Genomic DNA, 20,815 nt, shown 5'->3' with positions numbered 1-20,815 from the left:
TAACTTCATGCATAGTATATTTTGTGTTTAATTTCATAAGTCTAATTTGTATCATATAAGTATGATTGTATAAGAACTCAGATTATTTAAAATTGGGTGTGTTGTATGAATGACAATAGTTAGTTACACGAACGCATTGTGCTGCTAAATAGTTTTGATAGTTGTTAAATTGTGGTTATTTGCTGGCTATAAAATTGTATGTAATGCTAATGCGCTAGTGTTGTAATTGGAATTGCACACGCTATATGATAGGGCCATACATATTCCTTAATTAATAATTCGATTACACGATTTAGTGATTTTTTTTAATAATTGTCAAATATGTCGAGAGCATTCTGTAATTTATTATGAACACATGTATTACACGTAAATTAAAAATTATGAATTGTTAGGATAATTAAGCGAATTATAAACGAATGTTTAGTCTTGCCCGGGTTCAGATGGACACAAAACTCATCCCATTTTTCACGCATGTTCTGCTCCGAGAAGAAGTGACAGCAACATTTGCTTTTGCATCTGAGACGCGAGAGAGGATTGCGTATTATTACGAAGAGAGGAGCGAGTGCAATCGCGCAGTGTTTCTGCAACTAATCACAAAAAATTTTTTAATTAGCTATGATTCGCAAACTGTAAGTTAGTCCCAACAACTGAAATTAATTTCTAACTCATAAATAACTATGTTGCACTTATCTAAAATATGCTGTCTGCTTTTTGTCAACCTTGATTCGATTCCATGCATGTGATTTATAAAAAAATTAGAAGTTCATTGACTAAGTTAAATAATCAACATCGTAGTTATAAAGTATGTATGTACTTAAAAATTGTCTCAAACCCAGATATATGTCGGGTCGTTCCATCAGGATTTATTATTGAGTGTAGCTATGTACAAAAAAGAACCAAAATATCAAAAAAATCATTATGTGGACTTTAATGACAATAATATAGAGTAACGTGCCTGACTAGGGATTAGTTATAATATGTTTGTTCAAAAAAATTCGTATATGAAGTTATGTCACAGAACTCAGACTTGTCAAAATATTTTCAATTCCACGCATTTCGAAATTTGATTAGAATTTCCAAAATTCTGAGGATAATCTTTAAAGTAGTTGTAGAATTTCTTAACTACACTATTCTGTATTTGTACCTCCCAAATTTGAATTTTAGTAATATTTATAAATTTTAAATCTCACGTCACCAATAATTATGTAGTAATTAAACACTATTGCAACCAAAATTGTAATATCTTTTTTTTCAATTGAAACATTGGTTAAATTGTAGCAATCATCATCTATGTAAATTTCGCGTAGCAAAGTTATTCACATGCAATAATCACAGTAATTTCTATAGGAGCTCAGCTCCTACCCTCACCACATGGATAAATGTTGACGAATTCAGCATTATGTATGTCTGTATGATTTCTACACTTTAAGCAAATTGTGTGACTGTGAAAAATCGTAATATTCGTTTGATTCTCTGTAATTGGTAGCAGTAGTACTTAAGTACACTTTTGAAACCAAATTTAGATATTCCATTTTTGATTATTTATTAAAACACAATGTATTTATTTGGTGAGTTCAACTCACGAATCGATGGATTTCTTCAGTATCTAACTACTATGTATGCTGTAAGTGCTCAACTGCAACTTTTGGTAGCAACTAAACTGCCTTGAGAACTTGTATAAGCTAGTAATATATATGTATGGATGTTTATTTTACTATGCAATGTAATATATGCCAGTATGAAAGCAGTATACGATTCCTATGCATATAATTTTGTCTTTGAAACAAGTCGTGTCTGAATTCTCTGTATACAATAATTTATAACGTAGATAGTGCATTATAAGTCGGTTTCACTATATATATGTATGTATGATTATTATTTCTAAGTACTTATGCACGAGTTGTTAATAATCTGTAAGTTAGAACATAAGATGCGAATAATAAGATGCGGAGTGAGTTGCAGGGTTCCGGTGTTATTGCAAAGATTGTGTTAGTGTTAAATATGTATAATTCAGTGGGGATGAGTGTTCTTTGCTGTATTAGAGCGTGTATCGAACAGTTTGTACATTTAATTGTGAGTTAAAGGACACCTTAATATGCCTACGTAAGTTTATATGGTGATATTTAAGCATGGTATAATTCGCAGTAGGAATAGAACTTTATTATGTATAGTGTACATATGGTGCTGTTTTGCCTTGTGATACAGTTGAAGTGATGCTGCCGACCGATTGAAAAGATAAGACTTGTTTGGCGAGTTTTTTTTATCACCCAGGTATGCAGTGCAGTGAGTTGATTCAACACCAGCAACATTTTTATTCGTATGTATCTATGCATAAGTTTAGCACATAAGATTTGTATACAGGGTGTTCACTGTATAACTGTACTAGATAGTGAATAGTGATAATATTTGTATAGTTTTTGAACATTTAAGTAGTACTAGTGTGCCCATTGTTATGTACATTTAGTTACATAGGGTAATTATCAAATTGGCTTCGAAATTTTTATATATACAAAAATTTCAAAAACGTGGCGGTGGATGTATCAGTATATAATACTCACACCCCGTATAATAAAGATCACTCTGCATTGGCAACTCGTAGAGTCAACACTTATTCCGCATCTCTCTCAACCGCTACCATCATCATCATCCTCACCCCCCGTAGCTCACATCTGACAGCTCATGGGTACAGATGGATGCATTTACATGTTCAATATTACTAATTACGCTCATCCTTAATCTACGTATTCTACAATGTCAAAATGTTATTTGTTCATAGCGAAAGGTTTCGATTTATGTACACATTTATAATCTCCGAATTATACATACATATGTACGTAACTATACATTTCCAACAGTAATTTAGTAACATATATCTTAATCAATACGAAAATACATATATACTGAACCATTACGCAGACACGAGCAATATATTCACTAATTGTGAAATGCAGAAATCCGTAAATATCAATGGTGTCGTTTTGTCAAAATAATTGGTGGAGCCCAGCCTAACTTTTATACATGGTAATGACCGTGCCACCCTTCTGCAATATCGAGACAGGTGACGATGACTCTCTCCAATTGATGCCTCATCACGGAAAAATGAACCACTTCGTCTCAGCAGAACTTGGATGAACTCGGTCGAAGTTTTGTACACATTTGATGCAAATCCCATCCCAGCGATGACAAAGCAGGCGTCCAAAGGTCCCAGAATAAATACGGCAAATCCTGGCCACTCGATATCATCGTGAAGCATGATGCAGCCGTATAATCCTGAAAATTGAGAAATTATCCTTCAGTCGCGGAACTTGCAGTTGAGTTATTTGTGCATGTCACCTCATTTGCACATTTTGACGCATTAGTTTAATTATGTTGAGATTTATGCAAATGAGGTGTCACGCTCAAATAATTCCACGGTACATGTGCATGTGCACAAACTAAGTATGTTATAAATTTTCGAGAAATTATGCTAGAGCTAAAATTGCATAATTTTCAAATTTCATAAAATTACAAGGTAATGCATACCTAGTGTTAGACAGATAAACGAAGTGCAGACAATCGCCGGGATCAAGACACTTCCCCACAAATCGTTATGCATCCGACCAATGATACAGATTTGTCGATAGTTGTGAAATGCCAGGTCCAATTGGTCCGAAATGTCAGTGGATATGGAATTAATCCGTCTAAAAGACAAATTACGAGTTATTTCGGGCCCAATCTTGAAATTTTACTGCCAAACACAATCTGAAACCTGATCAGCATTTTGATATACGTATCAAGGCACAAGGGTCCTGAAAACACTCCGTGGAACGTGTGTATTGGGGGAAGAGAAAAAACGGTAAACAAGACACTTGTATCAATTAAGAGAAGAATCATCGGTATAGTGCATCCTTCCGGAAGGTTGCACTGATTTGTATCCTCCTTGTAAAATACGAATCCCAAATATGGTGGCATACAAGGATTGTAAATTAGTAGAGCACAACCTAAAATAAATCTCATCCTTTTTAATGTTTTTTTTAATTATCAATTAATATTCTTAACAAACATAACAGCGGTGCTCCGACTGCTGTTGAAATGGACAAGATTCCCATGAAAATGCCAAGTTTTTTGATAGGTCGGTTCTTATCCAGGAAGGCTAGAATTTTGTAAATTGCTAAATAAATTTGTAAGGTTTACAAAAGAATTTGTAAAATTTACAAAGTTTTCATGGTTACAAATAAATAAGGATCAATTTTTCATAAATTTCTCTTACGTATCAAGTACTCTTTTTCAAAGGAGAGATGCGTATTCCACAAAAGGGCACACTCCTCCTTTTTGCGATCAATGTCACACGTCATGATCCACAAGAAAAACATGCATGTCCAGAAGTAGACGCCAAGTATCTTGTCCGTCAAGGAAGTTATTTGCATGGTGTGGGGTGCAGAAAGATTCGACAACATTAGCGTCAGAAGACCTCCGACGATAAGCAAGTGTAATCGGGAAACAAATAATCGAATAGGATTGCGGTAAACTTTGACCGTTTGTGAGACGGTGTCGAAGTAGTACGGGATAATATGGTGGATCTTGGAACTAAGAAGTTCAAATTTGAACAAGCGGATAGAATCCGTGAAATTGTGTTGAAGATTTTGCGACATTATGTCACTCGAATTATCCGGAAATTATCTAAATAGCTTAATGAATGGTGAACGACAATTAAGCTAATCGTGCCATCAAAGTGAGTATATGAAGTTTACGTGGTCTTATAATTTAAAGAATTCATTCAGCTATTTATTTCTAAACCGGTAGTATAAATAAATAATTAGGTTATGAACGTTTATTTGCCTTGTGTCTGATGCCTATCCTGCAGTGTAAATATGATGAGAGAAATAATGTCTGTATTTAAACTTACACATTGAGGTGACTTTGCATGTTTTCTAAATTATATATTTTGATTCGAGATTTCGGCAGGATATTGATAAATATTTACAGCAACATGATTGTTTGGATAAGCAGATAAATTTCCGATGTCTGAAAGCAGAGTTTCAAACTATTTGGGAGTATGCAAGAAGAACTTCGCTTAAAGGAGCTACATACAAATTTCTACGTATGTATGTACGTACTTAATAATGGGATTCTACACGTGTTTAAATATTATCCTCTCAAACAAATGCAAACATATTTGCACGTAGAGGGTGTCCAAAAGTTCCTCCCGATGACTCGCGCTTGGTTGCTAGCTTTTGCATCTGTAAGTTTCATTTTGCAATTTCTTTGGCACTATTACACGATCCCAAAGGTAAATATTAAGCCTTCTCGCCACTTAAAAAAAATATGGCAATTTGAACATTTGAGTCTCCCTTTCCTTGTAAGATAATAAAAATCATTACTGGTTGACAGGGAGAAACTTTCTGGACACACTCTATTTATTAATTAAGCTTAACATACATACATATGTACACAGAGGAAATATGTAAATACTTATTTACGTAGGTAGCTACGAGTGATGAACTACATACATATTTATTTATTACATGGAACAAACTATAATAGCAAATGAAACTGTATTTTATTAAGGCCTGAAGCGATGCGAAATCTCTTATGGAAATATCCTGTCCGTATGTCTCAAAGTTAACTTTTCGTCTAAATTTAGAACGGATTGGAATTTCGACTTGTGCTTTTCGCCAGCATGTTTCTAATTTTTGAAGTACGGATGAGTTCGAAGATGGGCGTTGTAGGTCATAAAGTCACGGCTCCAAGGTGATGAGGTAAACGGTCAAAGATGCCGAGTTTTTTGGTTTGACCGCTTAGTTTTGGCGAGGATTTCAAAAATGGACATGGGTTTGACATACGATGAGTGACAGCGTTACTTCACCCCTTTGCTACGGTTTATCAGTATATCTAATGAAAACTAGTTTACAAATTCTTGAAAATTTATTCACAAGAGTAACTTTTTTTGTTAAAGTTTGTAAATCTATTTTACAAAGCTTACGGATTTAACAAAATATCAAGGATTCCCTGAATTCCATGATTATAAAGGGTAAACGAATGAAATAAAATTTACATGTATAATAATTTTAAAAAATGTTGAACATTTCACAGTAACTTCATAGCATTATCCACCAGTTCGCCAACTTCTTCACACAAAGCCTCCAAGTCTTCCTCGAAAATCTCAAATTCTTCCAAGGTTGCTGCTCCCTTTCGGTAGAATGTGTCCCAATCGTCGATCCTGTCCTGGAGAAGACGACGTCCCCAAACGCTACACCATTGATCAGCATCATTCTAAACAAACCGATCAATTAAATATATTTATGTAATTATTGATATTTTTGCTATTTAATCTAATTATTAATAGGCAAATTAATTCATACCCTAATAGTCAAGAACTCCAACATATTTGCAATATCGTCCAGGGTTTGACGCCACATTGTCATTTTTTCGTCATCCGTGGAAATCAGATCCGATTTCACGTTATCCTCGTCATCCTTACTGACTCGAATAAAATGCAGGATCAATGCCACCATGAGCAGGTGGTCGTTCAAGTGATCAAACGGTCTTTGTTCCATCCAAGATGTGTAATGCATTTCGCTTTTGTTGCCTGTGCAATGGGCCGAACCAAACGGTCGGGTCGGGTCCCTGTAGAAAGTACAGTCTCGATACGTGTCGCCATAATCGGTGGTCATCAACGAGGTTGGATTGGTTTCCAATGCCTCGTGTGAAAGTGGGACGACCGAGACCACACCTTTGTTGCCCATGCAGGTGAATCCGTCGACGTAGCCGAGCCCGTCGTGCGCCCAAGGGACACATTTTTTCCACATAGAAGGTGACCCAGCTTGGTTTTGTGACCTCGTTTTACTGTGTAAGATATCCGATTGCGTAGGGTGAGACTTATCCGTTTTAGGCTTGACTGGGCTGATCCTGTCCCAAAGTCTGGAAGAGATTGGTAAATCGATGCAATAAAAGTGATTAGATTAATATGCAAATCAATTAACCAGCCGCTTACCCCCGAATCAATTTAACACTTCGAGTTATCATGTTTGAACCATGGAGACTGGAGCTACTGGACGTAGCAGATTCTTCCCGTGCTGCACGTCTTACTCGATTTCTAACAAAAATCTCATTTTCAAACGAATCGTTACCCAAGTTTTCCTTATTCGGACAAGAAGTTGCGTTATTAAAGTAGCAGAAGCCATCAAGTCCGTCAAAACTGGTCAACTTTTCAAGAAGGGGATCCACGTGAGACACGTTTGTAAAGTCAACCATGTCCAAAATATTCATCCCCCGGACAAGGCCGTCGTTGGAGAGGATGGAATTGGGAACAATGTGATTTTCAGGTTTGGCCTTGAAAGAAGTTAGAAACGGGACGCTACCGACCTGTTAATTTGTCAATCAAACAATTAAATAATTAACATATTTTACTGATTAATTACTAATAAAAAGTTACCTCTACTTGCGGTGGCCCGTTTACACAAATCTCGCCCGATTGTACGCAACTGGTGGGAATATCCCATCGTTCAGAAAGCGGAAGCATAACATCGGTATAATTTGGCGTCTGGTTTGAAGCAATAATCTGCACAATGTTTGACCCTGCCACGAGCTGTCCCATTCGACCCAGTACGTCAACTAATTGGTCGCTAGCATTATCGTCCTTATAAAAAATAATGCTAAATTAACTTCAACAATTCGAATGACTTTGCATTTCTGCATATCTTTGCTAACCTTCTCTTTAATCGGATTTAGCAAAACGTCCCGCAAAGATCCCTCCATCGCGGTCATAACAACCCAGTTAACAACTTCATTCTTGCTCAGATCCAGTTTTGGCTGGCTATTTATTGCGTGCATAAGTCTTCTCACGACTTCTTCTTGGAACGCCGCACTGTCCAGAGATGGCTCTACCCCAGCAATTTTAACTAACTCTGACCTCACCGCATTGCCCCAGGTAGTCATAAATGTAGTTATCGCAGCAGCATTCCGTAAACTTAAAAAGTTTGCAATATCCACGGTTAAATTACCCACCGGAATTGTACCCACTTGTCCTGTTGACTCTGCCAGCATGTTAAAAAGGTCAGGATTTGACGTCGAGTTAAAGAGATAAACGCCTCCATCCGGGTGGAAACCCTTTCCAACCCCTTCCAACACTATGTAGTCATTGTTGGCCAGAAAAACCAGAATCGCTGGCTCTGTGAAATTTATAGGAGCATTTAATCTCAAAGATCTCGCTCGTTTAGGACCGAGGTGTCTAATTAAATTATCCAAGTTCATGTTGAGATTTTCTACAATGAAAGTAATCAGGGGCAGATTTCTATCGGTGTTTCTCACAAAATTTGCCACTGAAATAAAAACAAGGACCCTGCATTTATAACTCATTCAAATAATTTTCTAAGAAGCATATTTACCATCGTTATTCGTGTTGTATGGCAGATTGAACGAGTTGTCGATGAAGGCGTCGTCATTTCTCACGGTGTCTTGAAGAGCCTCGATTCCCTCTGAAAAGAGACTCGCGGAATCGTCGAAGACCATAGTAACGGTGTCCATGCTGCTTATACTTCCATGTCGAACGGAAGACATTTCCATTAGTTCTTGTCCTTCGTCCGCGAAAGGGACTGCCTCCTTAGGCGACCCAAAAAGCGCATCTTTCAACCCTATGAGTCCAACCGGTAGGGTGGCACCACCAAGGCCGCCCTGTTGGATAAGCGAGAAAGCAGTACAGAGGGTGATTCAGCCTTCTGAACTCACTTTCATTTCTTGAGATAACAAGTGTTATAAACACCCTGGATTATCGAAATTTGCACGTATTGAACCCAGATATTCAAGGAACAGTTTACAAAATACCCCGTCCTGTGCACCAAGATACCCCAAGCGTTTTCCAAATTGTTAAAAGCTGGCGATATATGGATTCAATGTCAGATTTGAAATCTACGTTTTCAGTATAGTAAATGACATACACATAAAGAGGGTGGCAGCATCGGGTGAAGTTCTATCCCCACCTAAACGGCAACCAAGATCAGCCAGGACTGAGGACGCGTTGCAGAAGATTGCACATTTCGTCAGCAAGAAAAATCCGTCACTACAGATAAGCATAACGAAATGTTGGGGATGAGTGAGGAAACACTTTTTAGGGTCATTCCCTCAGACCTAATGAGATTAACGCGGAGGAGGACCCGGTACACGCCCCCAAGCCGTCTTACATCAAGAATTTCAAAGTAACTTCGCGAAAACTGCACGAAATATTCACATCCAAAAATAAATCTTACTTAAATTAAAATTACTATTGACGAGTCGCCTGACATTATTCAAATAGATAATTTGGGATTTGAGCACTTGAAGCAGAGATTTTCAAGGCGGCGCTAAATGGGTTTTGGACAACTTTTCACGGGCGGACGGCACAAAATAACTCCAAAAAAGTGTCAGACGTGATAATCGAGTAGAAAATCGATTGCACCTCGTTAGGCAAACTAATGGGCTATACATTGAAGCAATTGACTAAATTCACAAACGAAAAATAAAGCTATAAGAAAATAAATTAAAGTGAGTTCAAAAGGCTGAATCACGCTCTGCATTACATAAAATAATAAAATAATAATATAATACTAAAATAATGAGGAAGACTAAAATAATTCAGACGAATTAATTTACCGTAACAACTGCGAAAAAAGTAGCCCCGTTCACATTCCACTTGGCAGGATTCCATTGAAAACTGCCATCCTCGAGTTGATTAGCCATAACTCCAGAAATATATCCCAGTCCTGCTCCGGTAAAAGTGGATCCGCCGATAAGCAAAGCCTTCATGGCTACAGAATCGAGTTTATCATAGAACACAAACACCTCCTTGACCCCTCCAACGATGTTGCTTCCAAAAGCGAAGCCGTTGAAAAGGGCGTTCCAAGCCCCAGGCCTGTTTGAGGTCAAACCATAAAATCATTGGTGAAAAATACTTCAAATTAAAATTATAGTTCGAATCACTTACGACGACCAGTCCCAGTGGGCCGGGTTGAAGTCATTAAAATTTGCTGCCGCCGACAAATACGCTCCCCCCACACCCAACCCTATAGTCAGGACTACCGCTGCTTCACTACTAATTCCAAGATAGCCTACCAATGCTTCAGCAGTCCCTACAAAACCGTACGGCAACAAGAACCCGGACACAAATCCAATAATTCCGGCAACCCAGGTTTGCCATTTGTCCCAGTGCCACTTGGTAGGGTCCCACGTCCCGTTGGCTGCCGCCATCCCAAGATAGCCGAAGAGTAGGCCTAAGCCAACAGCGATGAAGAAAATGAGGAACCCAAATCGGCCATCGGGATCCACCATGAGGATTGGACTGTTCCCGGCATATTTGTACGGGCTGAAGTACTGCTCATCGGGGTCAACTTGGTAGAAGCGGCCCAAGGTGGGGTCGTACATGCGGTAGTGAAAGTTGTAAAGGCCCGTCTCCTCGTCTAGTTCTTGGCCTGATGATTATTATTAAAGGTGTTCAGAACATAGTTTACTAGCGTATAAGCCCGTCTTCCGCGGGCTTATTTGATTTTCGTGAAAATTAAGTGGCATTGCTCATAATTCCACCGAATTATTTTTGTATTGTATCTATGTTATTAGCTGGAAATGCCGGTTGGAAACGGAAGTGAAACTTTCCCCACTTCCACTTCCGTCACGGAAAAGGCTTTCACTTCCGTTGCAGACAAACATTTCCAGCTTATAATATAGATTTTTAGAATAAGTTTGCCATACCTGTAAATAGGTAGCGCAGTATTGGATCAGTTCCATGATTTCCGACATTCCCAAGTTTCCACGTGGACGAAACCTTCCCATACGGCAGATAATTGAAACCGTCAACGACCTCCCCATTTCGCAATATTAATCGCGGTGATCCAATCCGATCAACGAGAACGGTGTAGTAGGTTCCATCCCTCAGAAACCCAAACAGGCCTCGAGGCCCGTAAAAGTAGGATGTCGTAACCACCTTAGGCGGCAAAGTTGGAGACGAATATGTCAACACTTGATCCGTCAGCACTTTTCTGTCCAGGTCACGACCTAGGTATCGAATCTCCTTGACGAGCTGCCCATTTTTGTCGAACACCTTCTTGAAGACACGTTCTCCTTTGTAATCATATGCAAATCGGAGTTCAGTTCCGTCCAATAACTTGACAAGGGTGGGACGATTGGTCAGCGGGTCATAGGTCAGGTTGAGGAGAACAGCTCCATCTTGCGAAATAGAGTTCAAGTTGCCATTGATATCGTGGGTGTATGTTCTGGATTCATTCTCCCCGCTCGGGAGGGTTAAGACCGAGCCCAAAATTTGATTGGTTCCCGCCTTGTAGGTAAAATTTAGGCGGTCTTGACCGTTATAGAAGAGCTCCATGTTTCCATGCATGTCACTTTGGTAGACTTGCATGTCCTGCGCGGATGTGTTGACGCCGCAAAGGAAAAAGTCGAGCAGGGTTTTGAATACGGAGGAAACGTCGAGATTCTGAATACTGGAGACGATTGAGCTGAACCCAGCGTCAAGAACTTTGCTCGTGACTGCGCCATTGGCATCGAGATAGCCTTGTTTACTAAACATTGACCAAATCGTGTCAACTATCACATCCGTTTGATTGCTAAGATTTTCCTGCCATTTGACAAACATGTCGGAAAATTCGTTCTTTCCAAACGTTTTTCCAATCCGGGTTCCAAGGACACGCCCAATCGGCTCGGCATATTCAAAAAGTGTTTCGCCTGGGATCAGATTGCTAAGATCAGCCGTCATTTGAACACCATTTAAAAGAGAATCTCCAGCTTCGCCATGGCTAATACCGCTGCGACCTTTGTCGGAATCTTCTAAAATGTACTTTTTATCGCCAAGCTGCTTCCAAAGATTCTTAACCGTATCTTGCGGTTTGTCTAAAGCATTTTTCAGTGTGGTCAGCGTTAGAGGAATTGTGCAGTAGGGACGCTCAGTAACGTCACGTGGGTCATAAAACTTCGCTTTTAATAGTTCCTTGTAGTTTCCGTACTGAAATGAGTAGCCGTAACCACGGAGTGACGTTACGGACCCCATTAATTTTTCAATGCCCCAAGCATACTCTCCAAAGTTGCATATGATTGGCAAATTTTCTACGTCAAGGACCGGAACAAAGCGTCGCAGGATGTAGCCTTCGATGTCCAAATATCTCGCCGCAATCAGAGCCGTATGACACCTGGTGGCGGAGGATAATTTTAATCCAGTACTTTGAGCAATACGTTCAGGGGTAACCTGAAATTAATTTTTTCAAAGAGTTTAAAGTTCCCCTCGATACAAGTCAAAATTCTATGCAACCCACCGTTTTAGCGGGTCCCCATGTGCCCGTCCAAGTTAACGCGGTCGGATAAGCGGGCTGTCCCATCGGCACGTCGCCATAACCTGGATGCGTATAACTGATTTCTTCCTTAAAGAATGCATTTTCCCAAGAGGTCGGATACCCGGGAGAGTTGTATTCAATGTTTGTCGTCAATGGGGGCACCTCGAGACTCTTGGATGGCGGTTCTGCGGTATGGAAAATCCGTTCAATCGCAACTCCTCCGGTTGACGCCGAGTATTCGAAATTCGCGAGCAAGGCGGGTTCTGTGTCGTCCCGCACGAGGAACACTTTGTCCATGAAGCCGAGAGCGTTGTACGAATAGACGAGTGTCGTTGCTTGAGTGGCGTAGTGAATTTTGAGGAGTTTGTCACCTTTTGGCGTGTACGTGTATCGAACGGTGGGTGTCAGAAGGGGTGAGGAATCGTTGGAGGATTTCCAGGAAAGGTGAGTCTCGCTGGAGGGGAGTTTGTTGAGAAGGTGATTTTCAATCTGAAATTGAAGTATACTTTAGAAAATAGAATATAAAATTTTAAAATTTTTGCAAAATCGTCAGTTTTATGCAAAATCTGAGAAATCTGTTGCAATCTAAAATTGAGGTACTATTATAAAATTAATTACAAAAAGTCGTCGCTATGTCAAAAGCGTACCATTTGGACGTAGGGTGCTTCTCCAACTTCCGGGGGAGAATAGTTGAAAACGAAATCTGTGGTTGATAAGGCCCCATTTACGGAACCCAAATACTTCAACTGCTTCGAGGGCTGCTTGACTCCTCCCGTGAAATTTTTGCCGGATGGGCTGCAGCCTTGCAGTACTCCAAATTCGCTTACTCTGGCACCATCACCGTAGTCGAAGTAGACGACGCGTTGCAAATTTCCGGCAGTGTCGTCATCTTCGGTCGTTTTCCTCATGACGAAGGCGGCTTTTCCGTTGGCGTCATAGATGTTGTCGCTCACACCAAGTTCGGGCGTCACTTTTCGAATAAGCTTGTCCTTATCGTCGTAATCCTAATTAGAAATATAAAAATTAGCTAACTAGTTTTCAACAGATTTTCTAGAGAAAATTTATCCATTGTAAATTAATGGCTGCATTTTTACTCACATAAAAAATTCCAAACGGAGCATTCCTACGATCGTACCCAATTTCCGCCCAAGTTTTTCCCTTGAGTAGCGTCATTTGTTGGAAATGATACATCGGTGGCAGAGTAGCGATCAGGCGACCCTTCTCGTCGAAATTATTTGTCACCAACGTCGTCCACCCTCCCGGAGATCGAGTAATCGTGGCTACAACAACTTCCCGGTTTCCCTCAACGATGTTTCGAAGACTTTCCGAAAACACGGAGATTTGTCGGAATCCACCCGGTTCAACTTTGGTCTTGTAGTAAAATCCTGTTTGGGGGGGAAACAAGACTTCTGCGCCGGGATCGCCCTCCTTCGAATATGAAATGGCGTAACCGCTTTTGGCTGAGAAGTCTGCACCGGGTCGACCCTCTCCGACCCACTCGTTCAACCCGGGAGGAGTATTTCCGAAAATGATTGACGTGAAGGGGACGCCGCGAGAGGATGGATTGAGGTCGACCACTTGTCCCGCCATGGTTTGACTTTGCAGGGAGAAATCGGTCACCCAACCCGATCGGTAGGTGAGGAGCATGTCACCCGTTGACCATGGAAGATGGGTTGACGTAGTTGCAGCAACTGCACGGCCCTGTTCGTCGTATAAAGTTTCTTTCAGCAGAATTCCATCATCTAGAATCACCGCAGTTTGCAATTCTTCGCCGAGTGGGGATAAATGCGACAGAGTGAAGGAAGGATTAGGCAGGATGATGACATGGTTGATCGCAACGGTGTGGGACATTTGAAGTGATAAAGTAGCTTTGGTGGCAGGACCAATGTCGGTTTCGAATAAAACACCAGAATCGCTAGAGAATACAAAGATGCGGTTTTCTGGAAGCGAGCCAATGAGTATTGTTCCAATTTGAGGTATCTTCTTTTCTTCTATAATTTGAAATCGTTGAAAGTTTCATAATTCATAATTTTAAATTTTTATAGTTTTGTCTTTTACCTCCGCTAGGGGATCTAATAACCGAAGAAAATGAATCCCCTTTCCTCTCCAGAGTGATTAGCCGCCCTTGCATATTAAGCGTCAGACTACATTTCGGTTCGGCCAAGTGGTAAGCAAAACGCAGCATGAATCTGTCCGGCGGAAGAGTACCATCTTTAAAGATATCGATACTAGATTCGTCATCGCTACTGTGCAGCAGACCGTAGCGTCCAAACGTTTGACCGGATGGGACCGTATTAGTCCCATAAGAGTGGATCCAGCCTGGCATATCCATCGATTCAACCAATAAAACAGAAGGTCCGCCAGTTTTACCGCCGTCTGCACCACAAATCAGCAAATTATGTAATGACATAATTTAAACTTTGTAATTATTTCTGGTTTCCTAAATATTTACCAACGTTAAATTGCATCCGAGTCACTCTGCCCATCGGATCTGTGGTTACGACCGCTTCTCCACTGAGGAGAAAGTCGTCGTACACGTAACTCACCACCAACCCCGACACGCCCAAAACCTTTTCCGACACTCGGGTCATTTTTGCGTCAAAAACAGCAATCTCCGAGTTCCACGACAATGGGGCGACGAGACACGAATCGACATCAACGCCAAAGTCAGGGTCACTCGGTTCGATACGGAACTTCAGGGTCAAGTTGGCCTTGTCGATGTCGATTTTTTTGTTGAGCAAGGTTTCCCACAAGGGAAGGAGTTCCTCTGCGATGACCTTGACCTGCAGATAGTTCCACGTGCTTCGGGTGAAGACGACTTTCGACATGAAACCGAGACCTTGATCATCGACCCAGGCGGTTAGAATGGGACTTTCCAAAGAGGAGTTTTCTCCTTGAAGTGCCTTCGACCTCGCCCAACATCCCGCCAAGTAAGATCGTCCCTTGACCAGCGGGACATCAAAGGTTAGCGCTTCACCGGGATGGGTCAAACTGAGATAATGATTCCCAGAAATTAGGCTGGCATCGGTTTCAGCATCGTCGGAATTAATAACGGAAGCGTTGTTGAACTGCCACCTGGCGAGAATATTCACAATTTAATTTAAAATGTGCATAACTTACTGAAATTAGGATTTACCGACTTAATTTATTGGACAGGCCTTAAAAAATTAAGTAACTCACCCACAATCACCACCCCAACTTTCATACGGCTGAAATGCAACGTATCCAATTTGACATTCGGTAGAATTAAACGGAATTAGCGTCGTAATTGGGAAGGAACCCGTCTTATCCCACAATTTTTGGGTCGTGCTAGTACCGTTTTGTGTATCGTTTTTGTTCTGCATATAAAATAAGGAAATTTTGAAATTTTTTAATTAAAAGCTGAAGTCCATCACTCACCTGTTCCATCTGCTTGAGCCAATTTCCATCCCCGTCGTACAGTTGTCGCACATATCCCGACGTCGCATTAAATTTGTACTGATCAAAGGTGAACACGGTCCATCCCGACGACTCTTTGGCAGAGTTGCCCTTAATCATGGTGACATTACTCCAAACGACGTCCCTGTCAGCGGTCAACTGTCCCGCGGTGTACTCCAGCCTCGTCACCCGCACATCTTGTTCTGGTCCACCCTGAATTTCCATCCGGCTCACGACCACGGTCGGTTTCCATGGCAACCAACCCGTCCACTCGATCTTTGTCTGGTCTCCAGAAGCCAACTTTGAAACGAGGAACTGCGAAGAAGATTGTGCGTGAAGATACTTTCCTTCAACGTAACGTCGAATTCCGTCTTCCTCGACGACCTCGACATCGGTCCCGCCAATTCGGTGGGTGTACAGCACGACGGCGGGATCTGATTGGGTAGAGACCAGGTAACCTGAGGGAACAACATGAATAAAATTTGTCCCCGCAAATAAAATTCCTGTCAGAATTACCCGGGTATTGGTTCATAAGTTGGGATGCATTCTTCCCAAAATCGAATAGCGTTTTTGCTCCGTTGAACAATTGAATTGGTCCATTTTCATCGGTTCGTTTAATTTCAAAATTATTGCTCAATATTAAATCGAATTTTTTTCCTGCCTGATCACTCAGCATCTGCTTGTCCCACGTCCTTGGATCGTCCCTTGTCGACAAAATCCTCTCTTCGGGTACCCATACGTGCATCTCTTCCGTCTTGTTCGGCCCCCCGATGGCAAGTCTTCCTTGTGGAAGAAGGTACAAAAGCCTCTCCCCCGGTTTGAACAAAATGGATCTGTCGTCGTGTTTATCGTTATCCTCGCGAAATTGACGGGTCGCGTTTATATTCAAATCAGAATGATCATCGATCTCGATGCTGATGAGATACCGTTGATGGTCTTTGTCTGGTGGGGAATATTTAAAGTGGATCGTGATCGGTGTTCCATCGTCCAATGTGGCATTTTTAGATATGTTAATGTCCGTAAGCGTTTCGAAACCCTGTTGGAAACTTTGGCCCTGTACCAGCTGTCCTGCCGAGGTCAATTCGTATATCTGTCCCGAAGACGTCATCACATTCTTGGCCGGGTCGGAGAGGTAGCAGCCCATTTGGAAAATTCCCCTCGCCTGGCCATCAACTTGTAGTCTGTAGGGGTCGAAAGCGTCTCGGAATTTCGACTCCCCTTTCGGCCCCAAGTCAAATTTGGATGCGAAGAAGTCCGAGCAACTTTGTAATGTGGGAAAAGCGTCTAAATATTTCGGGGATGTCCACCACTTCCCGCCTAATCCTCGGACCACCCAAGAAATCCGGTCCGTAGTCTGCCAAACTACTCGATCGTCGAGAATAGTGACCTTTTTTGCATCAGGAAGTGAATCACCGCCCATGTTGACTGTGGTTAGGATTACGAAATCCGATTTGTCGGGAGTGTCGCCCTCTTTCCACTCTTCCAGCTGTAGCGTGGGAACGTTCCCGTAATAAAGTAGAGCTAACAAACCGGAAGGGAGCAGAGTCGCCCGATTTTGTGATGGGAGTTGTTTCTTCATTTTGAAACTCCACGGACTGGGATCTGTCGGGATGACGCACCAGACCGAGATGAAATCCTGGGCCCCCGTGATCAGGCGGAAGACGCAGTTATCTTTGGCGGCAAGTGTGACCGTGTAAGCGGCATAATTGAGAAATCTGTTAAAAGGGATGCATAAGAAAATTTGCATAAAATATCTATTCTCAATCTGGGCAAAATAACGCCGTTAACTCACTGATTATCGTCATCCTCCACCAGCTGTGAAAGATCAGTCCACGTGCCATCTCCCGCATTCCATGCGATTAAACTTGCCCCATTGTCGAAATAGGACATCCCAACGCCATGCGCCGTCGCAGGTGCTGCTCCATTTATTGCGTTGATTTTCATTACAACCTTCTCGTCCTCTTTTGCATATTGCAGCTTTTCATAACTGTACCGCAGTTGGAGGCCTCGTTCTGGAATATTGATGCTGTTAATCAGCTCATAGTGCTCCGTGTCGTAACCGAATTCGAGTAACGTTGTTGGATTTTGAGGGTCTTCAAAAATTTGAGAAATCTGTGACAACATGGCCTTATTTGGGTCGTAATGGAATTGGACAGATTGACGCCTTCCGCTCAAGTTTAGCTGGAAACTTTGTAATCGTTCCTGTCCCGGAGTTGTGTCCCAGGTCCAGTTCACCGTGCCCCCGTTGCTCGAGGAGAACGTGGCAGGGAGGAGTGCCTTCGTGTAAGGACGCGGTCCTAAGCCCTCCTCCCCCTCGGAGGCATTATTATCCATAAATCCGGTGACTTCGGTGTAGGTGAATGACGACGTGATCGTGTTTCCTGTTTCGTCCGGGTCAATAACGCTGGATTTTATCAAGGCCCACTCCATAGTTCTCGGGGTCCAATCGAGATTCCACTGACCGCTGTTCCATCCATTTCTTACCGCACCGGTCCCGCCGAATTGAAGATTTGTTTTATCCCTGGAAACGACGACCCAGGTCTGGGAATCTTCGCGATACGTGATGACATGGTCGTCTGGCTGATCTTTTGTCTTGGAAGGTTTGACCACGAACGTCCGCGTGACCTTGGTGGGATCCGTATCTTCTGAATAATCGTCCCAAACCGTCGTTTCCTTGAGAGGGTACACTTTATAGTTGAGAATCAGAAAGTAGGACGCATCCCAACGTGACGCACCACTCCCGGGATCCATGCCTATCCAAGTTGGTCGTCTCGAGTTCCACCCGCCTTCCCCGATCAGGGGGACGTCCATCGATTTTTTGGGGGGACGCATCGCTCCGCCGGAATAATCCACACGGAATCCAATCTCCGGAATGAGCATGAGACTCAGTTCCACTTTTCCCTTTTGGATGTTGAGCGCATTGATGAAGGTGGATGATGGAATGGGGGCGATAATCGAGGGAGTGGTTGGATTGGTCTCGATAATGCGGCGGAAAGATGGGAAGGGTAAGTGGGGCAAGGTCAGGTTCGATGGGGCGATGTAAGACAGTGATTCCCTCAGAGATGGAATGTAGGGCGACCGACCCACGGTTTCCGGCTGCGCGACGACCCAATTGACCCCGCCTTCCTCTGAGTTTCCGAGAATGACCACGGGTCCGTCCTTGCCCGAAAGCGGGATTGAGTGGACACGGGCGAGGGGAGAACCTTTCCAAATAAATTGAGCGGGATGTGTTGATTTCAGGGAGAACGGCGGGGCCAGATCAGTCTGAGTGATTAGCGGTCCTTTCGATGCAGAGATCAAAGTCTATAATTTGTCATACCCAATTAGTTTATTATTATGTAAATATTTACTATATTTTTGACCCTAAAACATTAACATTAGTCTCACCTCCCCCGCTTCCGTCAAAAGTTCAGAATCACCGCCATTATCTCCACCAAATAGTACCAACTCCGGTACAAATTTCTGTCCTCCTTCACTTTTAAAGGCAAGAACGTCCCCCGCATCCCCCAAATGGACGAGTAAATAGTCCACCTTATCGTCCACAGCCATCAATTCTACCCGGGTAACGTTCGAAGTGATCCCCACCGGAAGTGTGATTCGCTCCTTTTCCACCATAACCATCGGAGTCGGGTCTACATCTAAATTGTACCCGACCAGAGAATTCTCGCCATCCATGCCCCACAACAAGCCTGGCCATGCTGATCCCGCTCGGGTCGTCCAAACGGCGAAGGTTTCATACAGCGCGGGTGGAATCGTAACCCCGCCCTCGCCTGGGTCACAAAATTGATAATCGCTTTTCGGGTTAATAGCTTGACAGAGGGCGTAGATTTCTATTTTGTTTCCAGAACCCGAGGCGTTTGGGATCCTGGCAAACAGGGCCACCCAATCGGGTTGAGAAGTGAACTTGTCGGCAACCATGAGATAGTTGGGGTCATTGTCATGGTATTTGTTTCTCGAAAATATATAATCCGCCGCCAAATATGAAATGGTGTTTGGGTCAGATTTCGCATAAGTGTAGAAGAAGATGGCAAGTTCTGCCTTGAGAAGGAGGGTCACACTGCCAGAAGTCGGGTCCATGTCGGATGCGTAGAGGAGGGAGAAGTCCCCATCAAGCTCATCATTTCCCACGGTAAGCTCCGTGGGGTCGGAATCTGCAGAAAGGTGGAGAAAGGTCAAGGTCGTATTGGATATTTTCGAAACCTCGTTGTCGCGGAGGTTGAGAAGGACGAGAGAATTAGGGTCGGATGCGGTGGGAGTGGATCGGATGGGATGAATGGAGACGATCGCTTTATCCGTAAAAGATGATAACGTTCCATTTCGAAGGATTTTGAGATTTTCCAATCCACGCCAGCTGAAAATGGCAATCACATTAACTCTAAGTACTTTTAGCAAAGATGAGCTTTCGCAAATAAAATCATGAGATAAATATGTATTTAATTATGTTTATTTAATTAAGATTTAGTTATAATCATGTTTAATTATATTTAAACCAACTCAAACAAATGCGATTCTTCAGAATTAATAAAATATTTTAGTTATCAAAAATTTTGGTCTGCCCATGAAATAAGCAAAATTTTATTTCGAATAAACAATTTATTTCAGCTCACGGAATTGAGTCGTTTCGTAACAGATTTTCTGATTCTTTTGCACCATATCCATTTCTTCGGTATAAGTGAAGACGCCCCCACTGATACAGCGCGAAGGGGAGGAGGTCCTGCAACATCTTAACTGCTACACAGACTAAGCCAAGACTGCTTAATATTTCTGGAAACTCGTTTTAAGTTCGTACTTAAAAAGTTTATTTATTTGCGCTGAAAATGAAAATGCAGTGTTGTCCAGTGATTAAACTGAAATGGTCATAAATACTGGGATACGTAAGAATTTAACCAGTGATTGGGTTAATGGTCGGAAATTTGTAAAGTCTGCAATTCCAAGCTGACTCTTATCCAACTTTGTTTGGGGATCTTGTTTTCGTGAAATTTTGCATGCGTTGAAAAAGATAATGACAAGCAATTTGTCAAGATCATCGGTTTAATGCCCGACCGCAATACATTCCTAGAGCGGATAATTTATTAGCCTCGATAATTATTTAAAATGTGTGTACATCATTT

General features: G+C 42.0%; 1 protein-coding gene across 6 annotated transcripts; it reads right to left on the bottom strand.

The window, feature by feature from the left end:
* Positions 1-322: 322 nt before the first annotated feature.
* Positions 323-20,570, bottom strand: LOC110849649. 6 transcript variants are annotated; one of them, XM_035851975.1, is made up of 24 exons: positions 20,312-20,561; positions 19,092-20,055; positions 17,497-19,007; positions 16,221-17,419; positions 15,687-16,162; positions 15,468-15,625; positions 14,740-15,362; positions 14,346-14,663; positions 13,386-14,278; positions 12,935-13,291; positions 12,270-12,776; positions 10,699-12,202; positions 9,938-10,421; positions 9,607-9,865; positions 8,367-8,652; positions 7,690-8,300; positions 7,415-7,618; positions 6,974-7,344; positions 6,342-6,900; positions 3,749-6,252; positions 3,523-3,680; positions 1,369-3,270; positions 815-879; positions 323-719 (listed from the first exon to the last, which is right to left on the bottom strand). In XM_035851975.1, exons 1-20 carry the CDS (start codon positions 20,425-20,427, stop codon positions 6,067-6,069), a joined length of 11,586 nt encoding a protein of 3,861 aa, XP_035707868.1. In that variant the 5' UTR covers positions 20,428-20,561; the 3' UTR covers positions 323-719; positions 815-879; positions 1,369-3,270; positions 3,523-3,680; positions 3,749-6,066. The 6 variants fall into 6 exon arrangements, with proteins under 6 accessions (XP_035707868.1, XP_035707869.1, XP_021952772.2 ...); XM_035851976.1 differs by having other exon boundaries at positions 833-879; XM_022097080.2 differs by having other exon boundaries at positions 323-879.
* Positions 20,571-20,815: the final 245 nt, after the last annotated feature.

The sequence above is a fragment of the Folsomia candida genome, unplaced genomic scaffold, assembly GCF_002217175.1.
Source record: "Folsomia candida strain VU population unplaced genomic scaffold, ASM221717v1 Fcan01_Sc005, whole genome shotgun sequence".
Lineage (NCBI taxonomy): Eukaryota > Metazoa > Arthropoda > Collembola > Entomobryomorpha > Isotomidae > Folsomia > Folsomia candida.
Note: the sequence above shows the minus strand (reverse complement) of the source record. Positions and strands in the feature narration are given on the sequence as shown.